At 39.2% G+C, this 17491-nt stretch overlaps 1 protein-coding gene across 1 annotated transcript; it reads right to left on the bottom strand.

Moving 5' to 3' along the window:
• Positions 1–5920: 5920 nt before the first annotated feature.
• On the bottom strand, positions 5921–7904 carry bhlhe22 (basic helix-loop-helix family, member e22). The gene has a single exon (XM_046833778.1). It carries the CDS (start codon positions 7725–7727, stop codon positions 6945–6947), a length of 783 nt encoding a protein of 260 aa, XP_046689734.1. The 5' UTR covers positions 7728–7904; the 3' UTR covers positions 5921–6944.
• Between the last annotated feature and the right edge of the window lie 9587 nt (positions 7905–17491).

The raw sequence follows: 17491 nt of genomic DNA on the forward strand, positions 1-17491 counted from the left end.
GACTTATTTGGAGATTGGCTGAGCTCAATATTGATTGATGCGGATACTGGATAATCAGAGATTGAATGGGCTGGAGACCTGTTTAAGATGAAAACTGACTGATGAGAAGACTAGATAATCCAGAGACTGGTTAAAGCATTTTGTAATATGAGGATAAACAGTGGCATTCTAAAAAACATCTTACATTTTATCCGGCGGAGCATTATATATAAATGTTATTATTAATTATGCTGTACAGTAATTGTTTTGCACATTATATCTCTTTGTTTCTACTGTTACAGCTATTAATCCCAATAAACTGGTGTCAAATGCATGTGTGTGTGTGTGTGTGTGTGTGTGTGTGTGTGTGTGTGTGTGTGTGTGTGTGTGTGTGTGTGTGTTTGTGTGTTGCTCAGAGGAGCTAGTCCCTTGACAGTCGCTAAATTGCCTTGTTTGCTCAGCAGACTCAAAACACACACACACATACACACACACAGGCACACACAGACACACACAGACACACAGACACACACACACACACACACACACACACACACACACACACACACGCACAAACACAAAAACAGATGCTGATCCTCTGCCCTGGATCATTCACTCCATCCCCTGGTGTTTAGTAGACTCCCCTGTTATCCTACATCACTCTCTCTTACACACACACACACACACACACACACGCACGCACACGCACACACACCATATCTTTGTATGAACGTAAAATTACGTTACACTGTATCTCATAGAAACACACTCATGCTACAAAATTGAAACAGAAATCCTGTGTAAAAAGACAGACAGACGGACGGACGGACGGACAATCAGCAGCAGTGGCCAGACCTGTCAAACTCGCATTGTGATTATTCTAAAAGGTGATTAGTCTAAAAGGTACTGATGTATTTGAGGTGAGAAGGCCTGGGTTCTAGTAAGCGTTATAAAATCAACAGGGATTGGAGCTCTACGTGATCTTCCATGCTTTGAAAAATCTCCATGGAGCTGGCTTTGTGCACAATAGCATTGTCATGCCGAAACAGGTTTGGGTCTCCTAGTTCAAGTGAAAGGAAAATGTCATGCTACTAAACTTTTGGGGTTTGTGGAAAAACCAGTTATATCTGGAAAATCCTGGAAAAATCTGTTCATATAGTGTAATGTATAGTGATCTCTGTTATCTCCAGTGAGGTTCTTAGATATTCATGCAGTAATGTGTCGTTTTCAATAAATTCCTTCAGTCTGAATGTAATTATTATTCGGATATTAAACAAAGGCATCAGAAAACCTAAACTGCCCCCTTCTTTTACTCACCCCTCCTCATTCCCCCTCCCTGCCATGTCTGACCCCCCACAGAAAGGAGGATGGGGTAAGACGTGTCATTTAGCACTGCTCTAATGCTTTTTGCTTTCCCTGCCTGGGATTACCGTGATTAACATCCACCCGGCAGACGAGCGTCCGATTGTCATCCTGCAGCAGAGTCAGTGAGACGACAAGACAGAACCGCACCAGAAAGAACAATTATTCACATGATGCAGGATGCATGTCCACTTTTCTTGTTGTTGTTGGTCAAATGGGGTTGATTTATTTATTTATTTTTATTATCATTATATCTTTTTTAATACTCTTGTCTGTTTTCTCGTCCCTCTGGCCTGAGACTACAGGAAAAGTTGTAGCTCTTCACACAGAGATAATTAGCAATGCTGATTAGCAGCTACTTAGACAGGGTTGTCTGACACTCGGGTCTCGTGTAGTGCTTCGTTCTCTGGAGCATCACTCCAGTTTCGTGTTGAAGTAGATGACACTTTTCTACAAGAACCCTTTCAGGTTGCAGGGGGTTTTTATTTCAATAAAAGGAAGTCTGTTTTCATAAAGCATTGTGCTGCTAGACTGGAGGGCCCTGCATGGTGATACGCATTTTATCCGTATGATTTATGCAAATGATGAACGTTTTTTCATTGGGAATTTAAACCCAAACTGCCACGATAAATTGTTGGAAATTAGCCATAAAATTTGGTGTTCTGTGAGGGTGAGGTGAAGGGTGAAGGTCACGCCGGAAGCCAAGAACAAGGGGCTCCAGGTTACTCTCTGTGTGTATGTGTGTGTGTGTGTGTGTGTGTGTGTGTGTGTGTGTGTGTGTGTGAGTGTATGGTGTGCACTATTTTGCTTGCTATGTGTTAGTTTGTAATCTGCAGACTCTGTAAAGGTACCTGAGCAGCGATCTGATTCGGATGAATTTTTTATTTATTTTTTTAAACAGAAGTGACTAAGAAAAATAAATAAAAGAATAAAAGTACAGTAATGTGCTTTATTCTTGTCACATGTGCAGAGAAATTTTTTTCTACAGATATCCCAGTGATGATAGGAAGCTAGAGTCAGAGCACAGGTTCACCCCTGTTACAGCACCCCTGGAGCACAGAGGGTTAGCAGCCTTGTTCAAGGGCCCTACAGGTGGCAGCTTGTCGATTCCAGGGCTTGAATTGTCAACCTTCCGATCAGTAACCCAGAGCCTTAACCACTGAGCTACCACCTCCCCCACAAGAAGGCCAATGTCATGAACTTTTCTATTACCCTGCCCCTCCAACTGCCAAATCTCACCTCTGACAGTAGTTTAACTATTTAGCATCTAAACATCAGGAAAAGGCCAATAAGCCAATTGGGCCCTTATTGAAAGCCCCTGGAATTGTTTTCATGATCAGCCTGAAGTAGCAACATTCCTTGTGTGAAAACTTATACAAACTCTGTCCTTTGCTTAATAAAGAGTTCAACTCCTCCATAACCCTAACCCTAACCCTAACCCTAACCCTAACCCTAACCCTAACAGTCTGGTTGGTGATGGGAAAGACATCCAAAAACACAACCAAAAACACACAGACGAACCCTTATAAAGCAAGACGTGTGTGTGTGTGAGTGTGTGTGTGTGTGTGTGTGTGTGTGTGTGTGTGTGTGTGTGTGTGTGTGTGTGTGTGTCTAAAGGACTTCTTGAGTACTGCTTTTGGTTCTCTGCTCACTCTGTCTGGACTGGTCAAAAGATTAAAGAATAAAACACTTGTCTCCCAACTCATGGTGATGATTCTTTTCCTGAAATGGCTTTTAGTTTCACTTTTCCACAGCAATTTAAAAAGCAAATTTCAAATTGAAGAACGCCTTGTGCTTTTTTTTATTTTTTATTTTTTATCTATTTATAGTTACATTCACATTGTTGTGAAACAGCAAAGTTCTCACTCTTTTTATAGTTCCTAAAACAAAAAAATATTGTCTTGTCTGAATAATGAAAAGCACCTCAGCACATGAACTCCTCCCTCCTGAAGTCTTTCACATTCTGGAAAACTTATTGGCACTGGAAACTCCTTTCATAAAGGCTAAACAAACCTCTGCTTACAGGAACGATTTTTTTAAAATCATGAGACATTACGTTATTACTTTATTACTAGTCTTTGATGTAAAGCATGACCTTGTGCTCATTTTGGCTTCACGCTCATGTGTGTTTATTGCAGAAGCAGATCTGTCATGGCTGCTGGCTTGTGAATTAAATCCTTTGATGGTCGGAGTCCCGGACAGAAAGATTCCCACGCTTGTGGAGTGGCAGTGATAGGAAAGAGGATAACGTTGGCTTCCTGGCTTGCATGTGTATCTCTCAGTGTTTATCATCTTCACGCTGCAGAATGTCTATAACGAATTGGTGTCCTGTTGGCTTTTGATATCGCAAATTGGATATTTTATGGTTTGGGGAAAGGCGCTTGCTTTATTTTATTTTTATCTTAATGCACTCGTATTCATGACCTCAGAGGATATGCATAGGCACTTTCAAGAGCTTAGAGTAGATAATAGTAATAATAATAAAGCTGCTCTCGCTTGTGGTATGATGCATGCTGAATTGTGTAATGTATCATAGATATGCACATGATGCTGTATACAGGGAAAGTCCTTCTGATCACATTCTTTTCTATTTTACAGGACATGTAGATTCTCTCTCTCTCCCAGTTCATTTTGTTTCACATCACAGGTGAATGACACTCTTTGGCATGAGCTAATTACTGCATTCAGTAATGCATTTCATAGCCATGTATAATTAAACCTCATCACTGATCTTCTCTTTTATGCTATGCCAAGAATCTTACCATGAACAGAGTGACGGTGAACACTGGGGCTGGGCAAAAAGTGAAAAAGCAGGAAAGTCGTTGACTCCCAACCGTAATTGCTGACAGTATTTATTCCAGCAGAGCCTAGTGATGGCTGATTACTGCTGGCCCTGATTAACGACTCGAGTGCTCGGACTCACGTCTGCGATGAGCTCAGGATTGGAAAGGACAGACTAATATCAGTGTTGTCTAAATGCCTAATAACAGAGTGGACACATTAGAGCGGTGCTCGTGTAAATCGCTTACTGGCGTTTGGCTCTGGTGTGACAGAAACCTTTAATTAAAACAATGAATATTTAGCACATCTTTTTTTATATTATTTGTTTGGCCCTTTGTGTTATTATAATAGTAATAAATAGCATTTTTTTATGTTTGCTTTGACTGAATTTAATAAGAAGGCATTGTTACACTCATGCTACAGCATGCTTTCCTTAAGAAACTGAAACAGAAATTACTTGAATTAAGTTCAAAATGTAAGTAAGAAAATTGTATTTAAAAAAACTGTATGTGTGAATGTAAAATCTCAGGCCTATATTTCTTATTAGTTTTGCTGTAATTACTGTATAATAATCATTATCAATAATAATTGAGTAATAATTTAGCATTGTTACAGGGATAATCACTTACATGAGCTGTCCGTGGTGCTGAAAAACTATTATGTCCATGAATGCATGTTTATCTTTAGGCTGAAACATTTTGAAATTTTTGTCTTAAAATATGCAAATTTGTGTGAGTGTGTGTGTGTGTGTGTGTGGGGGGGGGGGGTGCTTTGTATGAATTTTGTGTGTTCTGTCTGAAATAAAATGAACCTAAAAATAATACAAATCCAAACAGTTTTGAAAGCATTGTGTTTTCTTCCTTTACTCCCCGTTTAACTGTTATAACATCATGTTCCTACCACGAGGCATTTTTTTTTAATCCAAATATTTATAAGATTTATTACATTTCGCAAATTTAGCTCTGCAAAGCTCATCTCTTTCTCACAAACAAATACAAATGATTTGTTAAATATATTCATATTTAAATATATTTAGTATAAAACGTATTGCTCCTGGAATTATTATTATTTTTTTATTATAAATTTTAACTTTTAAGATTAATATTTTGATTTTGTAAAACTTGTTTTACTAAAGAAAGAGTCAAGTACATGAATGCTGAACCGATAGACCTAAAAAAATGCGATGATGATAATAATAATAATAATAATAATAATAATAATAATAATAACAAAACAACTAAAGTTTATTTTATTCCATTTAGATACATTTTTACATTAATAGGTTTTTCTCTTTTTAAAACGTTTTTTATTTATATATAATTGTTTTTATTTATAATTTTTCCCCCTCTGAAGTAACTCGTCCTTTTGGCCGCTGAGACTCGGAGTCGGACTTCCGAGACGGAGCGCTGATGTCGTGATTAAACACACCCAATTAAACCGGTGAATAATTACCCTCCCTAATCACCTGCGCGTGCTTTTAATTGCTTTAACGAGACGTTTCATTAAATGATCGCACGCGACAGTTTTCCTACTTCGTTGTTTTCCAATTAACACATTATACACACACACACACACACACACACACACACACACACACTCACAGTAAATTGAAACTGTTTCATTGATTATTATTAGCTTCTTTTCACTTATCCTAGTAGAGATCTACCCTGTTCATCCAGCATGACTTTATTTATCACTTGATCACAAATTTCGTCGAGATTTTTGGAGGGTTTTATTTTGTCAAATCTTTTTTAAGATCACTTTTTAGCCATTTATCCTGCACTGATATAAACTAAAACACCTGGCCATCCAGCTTGGCATTCCTTAACAACAAACAAGCATCAGAAAAAAAGAGTAAGTTTTGATCAAAATATTTTAATAAAGCTTCTTTTTTTTTTATCCATGGCATCAACATATACACATGGCCCTGTGCAGTCCGAGTGAACCGGAAGTAGGTATTTGCAGTAGTGCTCAGTATGATGACCTGACAACAAGTCCAAGCCGAAATCTCATTCACAGCCTGCTGCATGAGAGTGGGAGTGAAAGAAAAGAAGGATCGAAAAGAAAGGAATAAATCTGTGCAGCGGATAATCGGATCTCAGACCGAGACAATTCCAACCAAAATCAACTTCTGCGACTCAAACAAACAGGCCTGCATTTTATAACACGTCAAATACTGTGACAAAAGACAATGTCCATTCTGTCCTTTCGGCTCTTTTGCTTTCCAAGTCAGCAGAACGCACGCGAAATTCCTAAACATCACATTATAATAATAATAATAACATTATTATTATTTTAAATAATAATATAAATTATTATTATTATTATTATTATTATTATTATTATTATTATTATTATTGCAGGACAGCCATGAAACCAGAGATTTCCCAAAAGAAACGTGCAGGCAAAGGAAAAAGGAATGCTCACATGTTGCCAGGTCGGAACCGCTCACCGGGTCAGGGTCCATATTTCCATAAACTGTCCATTATTCTCAACAATCACACATAGACTTTGTTTTTGCTTTCAGTTCACTCGCACCAGCACTTACTTACTTATATATACACGCGCGCGCGCACGCGCACACACACACGCACTCATAAGTATCTGAACAAAAAGAAATAAAAGAAATGAAAGAAAAAAACACCAACAAACTGCTGAATCAGCGGCCAAGCTGCTGAAATCCTAGTCGATGTAAGAAAAGTTCTCCTTTATCCGGGTTTGGAAAATAAAATGCAGCCTACAGGCGTCAGTTTCAGTCTTACTGTGTGTATGTGTAAGTGTGTGTGTGTGTGTGTGCGTGTGCGTGCGTGTGTGTGTGCGTTTTAAGGCTTGTCGGTACACTGTTTACACAGACTGGAGGTGACGCTGTTGAAAAGGGCACATTTGTCGGGGCACGAAGAGGCCGCGGCGGCCCCGGCGGGGAACGGGGGGTAGGCGGGCGGCTGCTCGTAAGCGCCCAGGCTCGGCGCGAGCGACACGGCTTGGCCCTGGTTCAGGTACGCCACGAGCCGCCTCATCTCCTCCAGCGCCTGCGCCTGCATGAGGATGTAGTTCTTGGCGAGGAGCAGCGTGGCGATTTTGGAGAGCTTGCGCACGGACGGGCTGTGCGCGTAAGGGATGACCGCCCGCAGCTCGTCCAACGCGTCGTTCAGGTCGTGCATCCGCCGCCGCTCGCGCGCGTTGATGTTGAGCCGCAGCATCTTCTGCTCGCGGTTCTTCTTGGGTCCCGTTTCGCACTTGGCGCCCGACGCGCCCGCTGCCGCGGAAGACGTCCGCGGGTCGCGGGAGGTCGCCAGGAGCATCATGTCGCACCGGCCGTCGCTGTCGTCGTCTGGGCTTTGCTCGCCGCCACTGCTCTGTCCACTCGCGCCCTCGCCTCCAACGCCGTACGGCGCCCGCATGGATCCGCCAGGCAGCCCGAGAGACCCCACTCCTCCTCCCACAACCTGCAGCGGGTCTGAGTCGGCCGGGTCGAAAGATCCGAGCGGCGACTGGTGGTCTCTGCACGGCAGCTCGGATCCCGGAGCGCGCAACGAGTCCATCTTTTTCCCCGAGACGCTCAGAGTTTTGTGAAAAACGTCCCCAAAGTTCGTCCTTCTTTCCATAGTTTATTGTTTTGGTTGTTCTTCTTGTTCTTCTTGTTGTTGCTTTTTTTTTTATCCCTGCAGACAGGAACTAAGACGCGCCGGTCTTCTTCTCCTACGTGTGTGTCATGTGCACGCGAATCGTCAGTTGTCAAATCAAAAGTGAGACCCGAGGAAGCCGAGACTCCTCCTAAATGCGCTCCTGTGTGTCCACATCCACCTTAACCCCCCCTCCAGATCTCCACCGATCATCATCAGCATCATGAGCATCACAAGGACAAGGAGGGGGGAGTGTGTCTTTGCATCATTATCGCCTTGCGAGGTCCGGGTTGCCAGATTGTATCAGTTTTCTATAGTGGTGGTGCATTTTAGCAGCCTCCGGATTAATTTACAGGTTTAATTGATAGTCAATTAAAAAAGTAAACACGTGATATGTGTTATAGCCCGGATGAAATACAAACACAAACCCAGTCTCATTCACAAAAAAATAGATTAAAGTGCCAACGCAGAATCACTACCTGGCAACACGAGACTGTTTATTAATCAGGAGATGATTGGCCTTGAGAACCTGCACCCAATCAGGTTAATGTTTTAAGTAATGGAATTAGACGCTCTGATTGGGGCCTGTGCTCCCTGTGTCTCATTACACCAGTTTAGGACAAATAAATAAAAATTAAAAAAATTAAATAAGATCCTTAAACTTAAATAAAAAACTTTTAATGCATGTTTTTTTAGTTGCAGTGCATTTTATTTTTACTGCAACTATTTATTTCATTGTGTACACGGATTATCTGGATGTCCATCTGGTCTGCACTTTCAAGCTCCTCAAAACCCTCTTCAAAAGGTAACAGATAAAAAATTAGAAAAGATAAGATTAGATAAGATTAGATAAGATTAGATAAGATATACCTTTGTTTGTCCCACAGTGGGAAATTTGTCTGTTACAGCAGCAAAGAAAAAGAAACGTGCAAATATATAAAAGAATAGAGACATAATACAGTATACAGTATCTACACAACACAATGTATAAATACAAAAAGAAGAAAAAAGAAGCCAGGAGTAAGTAGTTACGCTATCAGACATATTGCACGTTATTTTAATTATTGTTATTGCACGTGTTATTTAAAAAACCTTGTTATTGTTATTATTATTATTGCACAGTTAAACAGTAATAACAGTATACTTTGGTGACTGGTTTACTGGGAGCAGCTCTGATAATACTCACATGATCAATCAGACTGACTGTTTAGATCTGATCTTGAGTCTAATCTCATCCAAATATTACATCAAATACACGGTCTTACACTATAACAGCAGGAGGAGCATGTTCCATAATGAATACATGCTTCTGCTTCATTTATATTTTCTTGTTAAAAAAAAAATTCTGCTGGAGTTTTACAGTTGAAAAATGAAAACGGTGAGTATCTCATACAGTAACATTGTGTTTTGCTACAGGTTATTTACAAACCAGTTTGGTCTGAAGGTATCAAATAGATAGCAGCAGTGTAGGTCCAAATCCCAGCTTTATATTATCACCTGCTTACTTCTACTACATTGTTGTTTCTCAGCAACAGCTGATTAATATGGCAACGTTTTCCACCACACCTTTAATTGTAAATGTTTAACATTTTTATTCAGCACATAGTGTCCTTCTTCACATGGAAGCTTTTAGGACAAAATAGGGTTTTCTTTCCCTTTTTTTTCTATCTTATTCACTTCTAGAGAAGAAAAAAGTGGGTCACTGGGGAATGACCATTTATAGATGCTATACTCTTACAAATATGCGTTCCAAGAAAAACCAAAAAAAGATGTGATGGCATAGCGTAAAGATTTTTATTTCCCTGAAGAACTTTTTGCAAAGAACCATACAAGAACCATGAAGAAGCTTTAATGGTACCACTAAGTGCCAGTGAAACTGAGTGTGCCGAGGGCGATTTGCAGTAGTGAACAAATGCAAAATCATACTACCGGACAATTTATACTATTGATTCTAAGAGAAATAATTCTAAAATCCTGAGAATAATAAGAGCCAGAATGTGATGGTTATCTGATTGGTGTTGCAGCACAGACTCATTTGAGTGTAGCCCAATATATGCTGAGTGCTGTTCAGTAAAGACAGAGATACAGACTCATGATGCTCATATGAGCTATTTTACATTATATTAACAAAAGTATTGAGACACCTGACTTTTCCAGGTATATGTGGTTCTTTCCCAAATTGTTGGCACAAAGTTGGAGGCACACAATTTTATACAGTGCATCCGGAAAGTATCCAGTCTGAGGTCCAGAGCGATCTGGAGCAGGTTTTAATCAAGGATGCCTCTGTACATTGCTGCATCTATCGTTCCCTCTATCCTGACTAGTCTTCCAGTTCCTGCCAGTGAAAAACATCCACACCGCATTATGTTGCTACCTTCATGCTTCACTGTAAGGATGGTAATGGCCAGGTGATGAGCGCTGCCTGGTTCCTTCAGACATGGCGCTTGGCATTTAAGCCAAAGAGTTCAATCTTTGTTTCTCATGGTCTAAAAGTCCTTCAGGTGCCGTTTGGCAAACTCCAGCCAGGCTGTCATGTGCCTCTTACTGTGGCATGGCTTCCGTCTGGCCACTCTATCGTACAGGCTTGATTGGTGGAGTGCTGAAGAGATGGTTGTTCATCTGGAAACTTCTCCACTCTCCACAGAGGTATGCGGGAGCTCTTTCAGTGTGACCATCAGGTTCTTGGTCACCTCCCTGACTAGGGCTCTTCTCTCTTCTGATTGCTCAGTTTGGCCGGGCGGCCCACTCAAGGAAAAGACCTTCAATGCTGCAGTTTTTTTTTTTGTACCCTTCCCCAGATCTGTGCCTCGATAAAATCCTGTCTCAGAGGTCTTCAGACAATGCCTTGGACTTCATGGCTTGGTTTGTGCTCTGATATTTATTTATTATTTATTTATTATTTATTTATTTTATACCACACCATTCTGCGCACGGACACTTTATGGACACTCTATACCGCACACGGACACTTACGGACCCTTACACCACACCATACCGCACACGGACACTTACGGACCCTTACACCACACCATACTGCACACGGACACTTTATGGACCACTAAAATTGTCTATTGTTTACACTTTGGTACACATTGTTTACTGTTTCACTGTCTACTGCCATAAGGATTTTCTTTGTATATACATTTTTCTCTTTGTTCACATACATATCTTTATATATCCTTTATATCTTATATTTAATTTTATATAGTTTTTTTACTTTATACTTTATTTATCTGCTTTTTTTTCTTTCTCCACACCCTATTCCCCTCATGCCGGACCGTCGTATAAAGCATTTCACTGCATGTCGTACCCTGTATGTATGTGTATGTGATGAATAAAAATTTGATTGATTTGATTGATTGATTGATTTGATTGATTGATATGCACTGTTAACTGTGAGAACTTCTATAGGAAAGTGTGTGCCTTTCCAAATCATGTCCAATCAACTGAATTTACCACAGATGGACTTCAATCAAGTTGTAGAAACATCTCAACGATGATCAGTGGAAACAGGATGCACCTGAGCTCAGTTTTGAGTGTCATGGCAAAGGCTGTGAATACTTCTGTGATTTATTTTTCCGTTTTTTATTTGCACTAAATTTGAATTAGGAGACCCAAAGCTGTTCTAGAATGACAGTGCTCCTGTGCACAAAGCCAGCTCCATGAAGATATGCTTCACATCGTTTGGAGTGGAAACTCTCCTGCTATAGAGTTTAGAATGCTGACTGCACCCCAGGCCTCCTCACCTCACCTACATGAGAACCTGACTTTACTAACACCCTTTGTGGCTGAATGAATCTACACAAAATCTAGTGGAGCATCTTCCCAAAATAGTAAATCTTATTATAAAAGCAAACGGGGTCTAAATGTAAAATAGGATGTTTAAAAAAAATAATCCTTTTTGTCAGGTGTCCACAAACTTTTGTACATATAGAATATCTATAAAACAGTATCTGAAATGCCTCGTTTAATAAACAGATAAAAAAAATGATTCTGGTTCTGTGTTTAGTGTTTAGTGTGTGTTATAGTATATAAAGTGAGGAAACAAACCCCTTCTTAACCCTTGATCTAGCTAACTAATAAACTAGCAACTCACCGCTTTTACAGTAGCCATGATTCAACCGAGTCAAACCCATCTAGTTTCCTGCTTAATATGACATCATATATGAGCAACACTTGAGATTATTGAGTATAAACAGCTATTTATACTCGAGACGACCCACCACACCACCATCAACAAACCCGAGTGAACGTCTGAGAGTGAGGGGACGACAGCATACAAATATCCCAGAAAAGAGTGCAGGAAGGGTGGAGTGGGTGGAGAAGAGTGATAGCAGGAGTGACGGTAGGAGAATGTTGAGGATGGAGCTGCCAGGAAGGAGGAAAAGAGAAAGACCAAGGAGGAGGTTTATGGATGTGGTGAGGGAAGACATGCAGGTAGTTGGTTTGAAAGAAGCAGATGTAGAGGACAGGGGGGTATGGAGACGGATGATCCACTGTGGCGCCCCCTAATGGAGGCAGCTGAAAGAAGAAGAAGAAGAAGAAGAAGAGGAAGAAAAAGAAGAAGAAGAGGAAGAAGATATATAATATATAATAGTTTCAGGATGTGCTGTTTTAGTAGAATAATCAAGTCAAGTTTATTTCTATAGTGCTTTTAACACCGACATTGTCTCAAAGCAGTTTAACAGAAGTAAATAATCACTTTGCAAAGGTAAAAGTAAACTTCAGTAGTTGATGTTACACCATTGGTGATGATTTTGCCAGAACAGTCTGTCATGAAGTGTTCCTCTACTCATCACTGGATGTTTTCTAAAGCAGAGTTTTCTGGACAGATCTTTAGATAGATTTTGATGACTTATTCAAAGTAAATGACTGACACCAAACATCATCCATTGCTGATGGATTAAAGGGACATTTGCATAAATGCCATTTAATGGTGAAGAAGGTTTTGTTCGGAAGAACTTGGATCTATTTCAGGGGAAAATTGTGTCACAGCTGACAAATGACTCGACTCTGCAGTGCTGCTTTTGCTTACTCATAGCGTCATTTGGAGCATCGATGGCAGTGAATTTGTATTTTTTTCACACTTACTCATGCATTTCCTTTTTGTAATTAAAAATGAAATATAAGTGTGAACTTTGACTCATGCTGAAAAAACATAAGTACATTTAAAGGAAAAAAAAACAACTATGTATTTAATTGGAATATTTTATTAATATTATTATTATTATTATTGTTGTATTTTTTTTATATTATAATGTCTGATCCATAAATCCTTCGGATTATGACTTTTGTATAAATAAATAAATAAATAAATAAATAAATAAATAAATAAATAAATAAATAAATGTGTCAGTGGTGCTCTTCCTGTATGCCAACTATAAGTGACGAGTATCTGAAGAGCACTTGAGGTTTGAGCGTATCTGAGGTTTGAGTGTCAGCAGTGTTGAGTTGAGTTGAGTTGAGTTGAGTTGAGTTGAGTTGAGTTGAGTTGAGTTGAGTTGAGGGATGAAAGCTTGTGATAAATGAATATGCTCAGGTCGCCACCAAGTGGCCACATTTTCTGCACTTCTTTCCCGAGCAGTAAACAAACCGCCAGTTTCACCAGAAGAGGAATAATATTAATTACACTCTTTTCCACCTTCTATTGGGATCAACAAAACATCTCCATCTTTTTTGAACACCTTTGGGATGATTGTGAACACTGACTGCACCCCAGGCCTCCTCACCTTATCTACTTCAGTACCTGACTTTACTCACACACTTGAATGAATCTTACACTAATCTCCACAAGCACACTCCAGAATCTTGTGGAACATCTTCTCAAAAGACTGAAGGTAATTATAACTATAAATGGGGACTAAATGATGAATGGGAGCGCATACCGATCTTATGGTCAGGTGTCCACAAACTTTTCATTTCAGTATTGGTGTAAAAAAAGTCATTGTTCTTACATGTAGGAACTTTTACAAAATTGAATCCGAGGTTTATTTAATTGGTTAGAGAGAGAGAGAGAGAGAGAGACAGACAGACAGACAGACAGACAGACAGACCGACAGACAGACAGACAGAGAGCAGGACAGAAAGAAAGAAAGAAAGAAAGAAGAAAGAAAGAAAGAAAGAAAGAAAGAAAGAAAGAAAGAAAGACAGACAGACAGAGCAAGAGATAGAGAAAGTGATACTAATTTTCTTACTTCTGCAGAATTCACACTATTTAAATATATTTATGTATTAAAGAATAGCACATTTCTTCTTTATCCATTCATAGTTAAAAATACATAAAGACATACACATAAACTGCATGGGCAAAAGTTTTGGGACATTGGAACACCTGCCAATCTTATGTTCAGGTTTACACAAACTTTTATATAAATATTTGTATAAACATTTATATAAATATACATACTGTATACACATACATTTGCATATACACATTAAAAAAGTCCAAGAAACGAGTCAACAGAACCTCCTGTTCTCATAGTGATGTTAAATAAAGAGCAACTTTAACAAGATCTCACACCAAAGACTCCTTACATAGATATTAAACAGATATTTGACCGCAGCATTTTAGCGATTTTGCGAATTTTTCGATCCCTTTAAATGCTTGGAATTTCCGTAATCACAAATTTTACCAATCAACACCAATCATCATTTTCTGGGACCCTTTTGGTTGCACACTATGAGGAAAAAATGATGAAAACTGTGGACGGTGACGCGTTTCTCGATTGCGCCACAGGGGGGAGCCATTACATGTTCTTTGTAGAACTTTACAACCAAAAAAACAATCATTCTTTCCATCTCGTTTTTAATTCTGTACTCAACCAAAGATCTATCTATCTATCTATCTATCTATCTATCTATCTATCTATCTATCTATCTATCTATCTATCTATCTATCTATCAGTTTTAAAGCATTCTCCATTTTCTGCAAGTTTCTCTTTTCAGGCTGTATAAAATCTTTTGACATTTTAAAGAAAACCCACAAGCACCTGTGGAAGTTACTAATGCAGATGCGATCTCAACTCTGTAGCTCGGTGTGTAAAGAGTGGTTCTTTTGGCCAGGCAGCAGAGCAGAACCTCCTCCCAGACAGCTGAGGGCCTGAGGCTCGCTCTTCATCTTGCGATGGCAGAACGGAGGAACACCTTCATGCCCAATCAAACAGCGCTAATGAGAGGAGATGAGCCAGGACGGTCACACAGCAGCCACAGTCTCCTCAGCTCTTCTGCTCCTGCAGCACCAGGACCATTACAGAGCTGGTGGTGAGATCATATCTCACTCGAAATGAGACTGAGACAGATAATGAGTTGAAGAAAGACACATAGAAAGAGAGAGAGAGAGAGAGAGAGAGAGAGAGAGAGAGCATGAGGAAGAGAGAGAATGAGTCAAAAAGAGGGAGAATCTTTGTTTATAGTTCTGCATTTTAGCTTGTACTAGTTAGTTGTAATAAATATAGAAAACCTGATGGAGGTTTAGAGGCTTTTTCTTTTGTTTTATTAAGCATGAAGTGTTTCCTTCTCTTTAAATAGGAGACCCAAAACTGTTCCATGACAATGTTTCTGCTGCACATATGTGCCTTTATGGGTTGGAGTGGTTGATCTTAAGTGGCATGAATCAGGAATGAATCAGTTTTTTTCAATGTATTTTTTATATATATTTAGGTGTATAAAGTGTATAAAAAAAGTGTATATAAAGTGTATAAAGTCTAATCCAAAAAAACCCCGACATAATTCAATCTTTGCGAGCAAACAATTCATGTTGTGTAGTAACCAATTTGTACCACACGATGTCAGTGTGCACTACAAAAAGAGCACTATAAAAATACCATAACACTATGCACATTTGGGAAAACTGAAGAGTGGACAGTGTGTCTGTACAAAATTATTACTGTAACAGTGGTGAAATATCAGGAATGTAATACAGTATTTTACAAAAGCAAGTTTGTTTTATTCAGTATGAAATCCCCACAAAAAATTTATCCATCAATCCATCCATCTATTCATGAATTTTTCAATTATTCTACCCATTCAAATCCATGCATTCATTTGTTTTTTATTAAACTGTACCAATTCATCTCTATGTCCACTCATTCATTTATTTATCCATCATATATCCATCCTTCCATCCATCCATCCATCCATCCATCCATCCATCCATCCATCCATTTATTTATCTTTATCACCCATCCAAACACTGATCAGCCATCCTTCCAACCATCCAACCATCCTTTTATTCATCCATCCATTCATCCATCTATTCATCCATCCATCAACCTACCATCCCTATCCATCTATTCATTTATCTTTCATTGCAGAAAACAATTTATCCATCTGTCCACTCATACAATTTTTTTTATTTATCAATCAAACCATCCATCCATCTATTAATTTATCATTACACCCTTCCACCCTTCAAACCTTTGATCATTCATTTATCCATCTTTGCATCCTACATCCCACCATCATTCTTTCATTTATTTCATCCATTCATCCAGTCTGCCTTAAACAAGAAGATATGATTACATTAAGGAGAATGAGGACAGAATTGAGCAACACATCACAAAATAAAATAAAAAAACTCTAATAAATGACTCCAGGAGACATCAGCATTGATGTTTATTTGCAACAATAAAGACCACTTTGAAGTGCTCCTCTGTCATCTACAACACGTTCCACTGAGCTCTACATTCATGTGTCTTTTATTTGATGGACCTTGTGTGTTTATTACATTCAGCTTTATGACTGACGCAGGTTTACATCCAGAGTAGCAGAGGTGAAGAACAGGTTCATGTCTCAATGCCTCACTTCCTCATTACCTCATTACCTCACTGACTCACTGCATCCAACTTCAGCTATTTGTTGTATTACATCAGCACTGAGAATGAACAATAATGTGAGTTTTATGGTACAGTAGGTGAGGAGAATCACTGCATCGCACTGAGGTCTATCTTATTCACTGAGGAATGCATGGTGGACAATATTTTCACTTCCAGCCATCCATCCATTCATTTATCCACCCATTCATCCATCCATCCATCCATCCATCCATCCATCCATCCATTCATCCATCCACCCATTCATCCATCCATTATTCTATCCATCCATCCATCCATCCATCCATCCATCCATCCATCCATCCATCCATCCATCCATCCATCCATTATTCTATCTATCCATTCATCTACCTATTAAACCACATATTATTTTTCGCAGTCTCCATTTATATGTTCTATTCATCTACTCACCACTCATCCATCCATCTAACCACTAACCACTCAACCAACACCCATCCATCCACTGAGTGTGTTTCTGTTTTTTTACCAACCAGCCACTAAACTATCCATCCCTATTTATTTACCATTCCACACATCCATGCATTCTTTCACCAATCCATTTTTATCCATCCATCCATCCATCCATCCATCCATCCATCCATCCATCCATCCATCCATCCATCCACCTGTCAATCCATCAATCCATCTACCCATAAGACTATTAATCTATATATTCTCTGCATTCTCTTTTTATTTGTTCTATGTATCTATCCAACACTCATCCATCCTTCAAACAACTAACCACTCAACCAACACTTATCCATCCACTGAATGTGTTTGTGTTCTTTTTGCATCCTTTGGTATGTAAGTGGGTTTATTTCCATCCATTTATTATTCTATAGGTCAAGCCATCCATCCATTTATTTATCCATCCATCCATCCATCTATCTATCTATCTATCTATCTATCTATCTA

This window comes from Silurus meridionalis, chromosome 21 (genome assembly GCF_014805685.1).
Source record: "Silurus meridionalis isolate SWU-2019-XX chromosome 21, ASM1480568v1, whole genome shotgun sequence".
Classification (NCBI taxonomy): Eukaryota; Metazoa; Chordata; class Actinopteri; order Siluriformes; family Siluridae; genus Silurus; species Silurus meridionalis.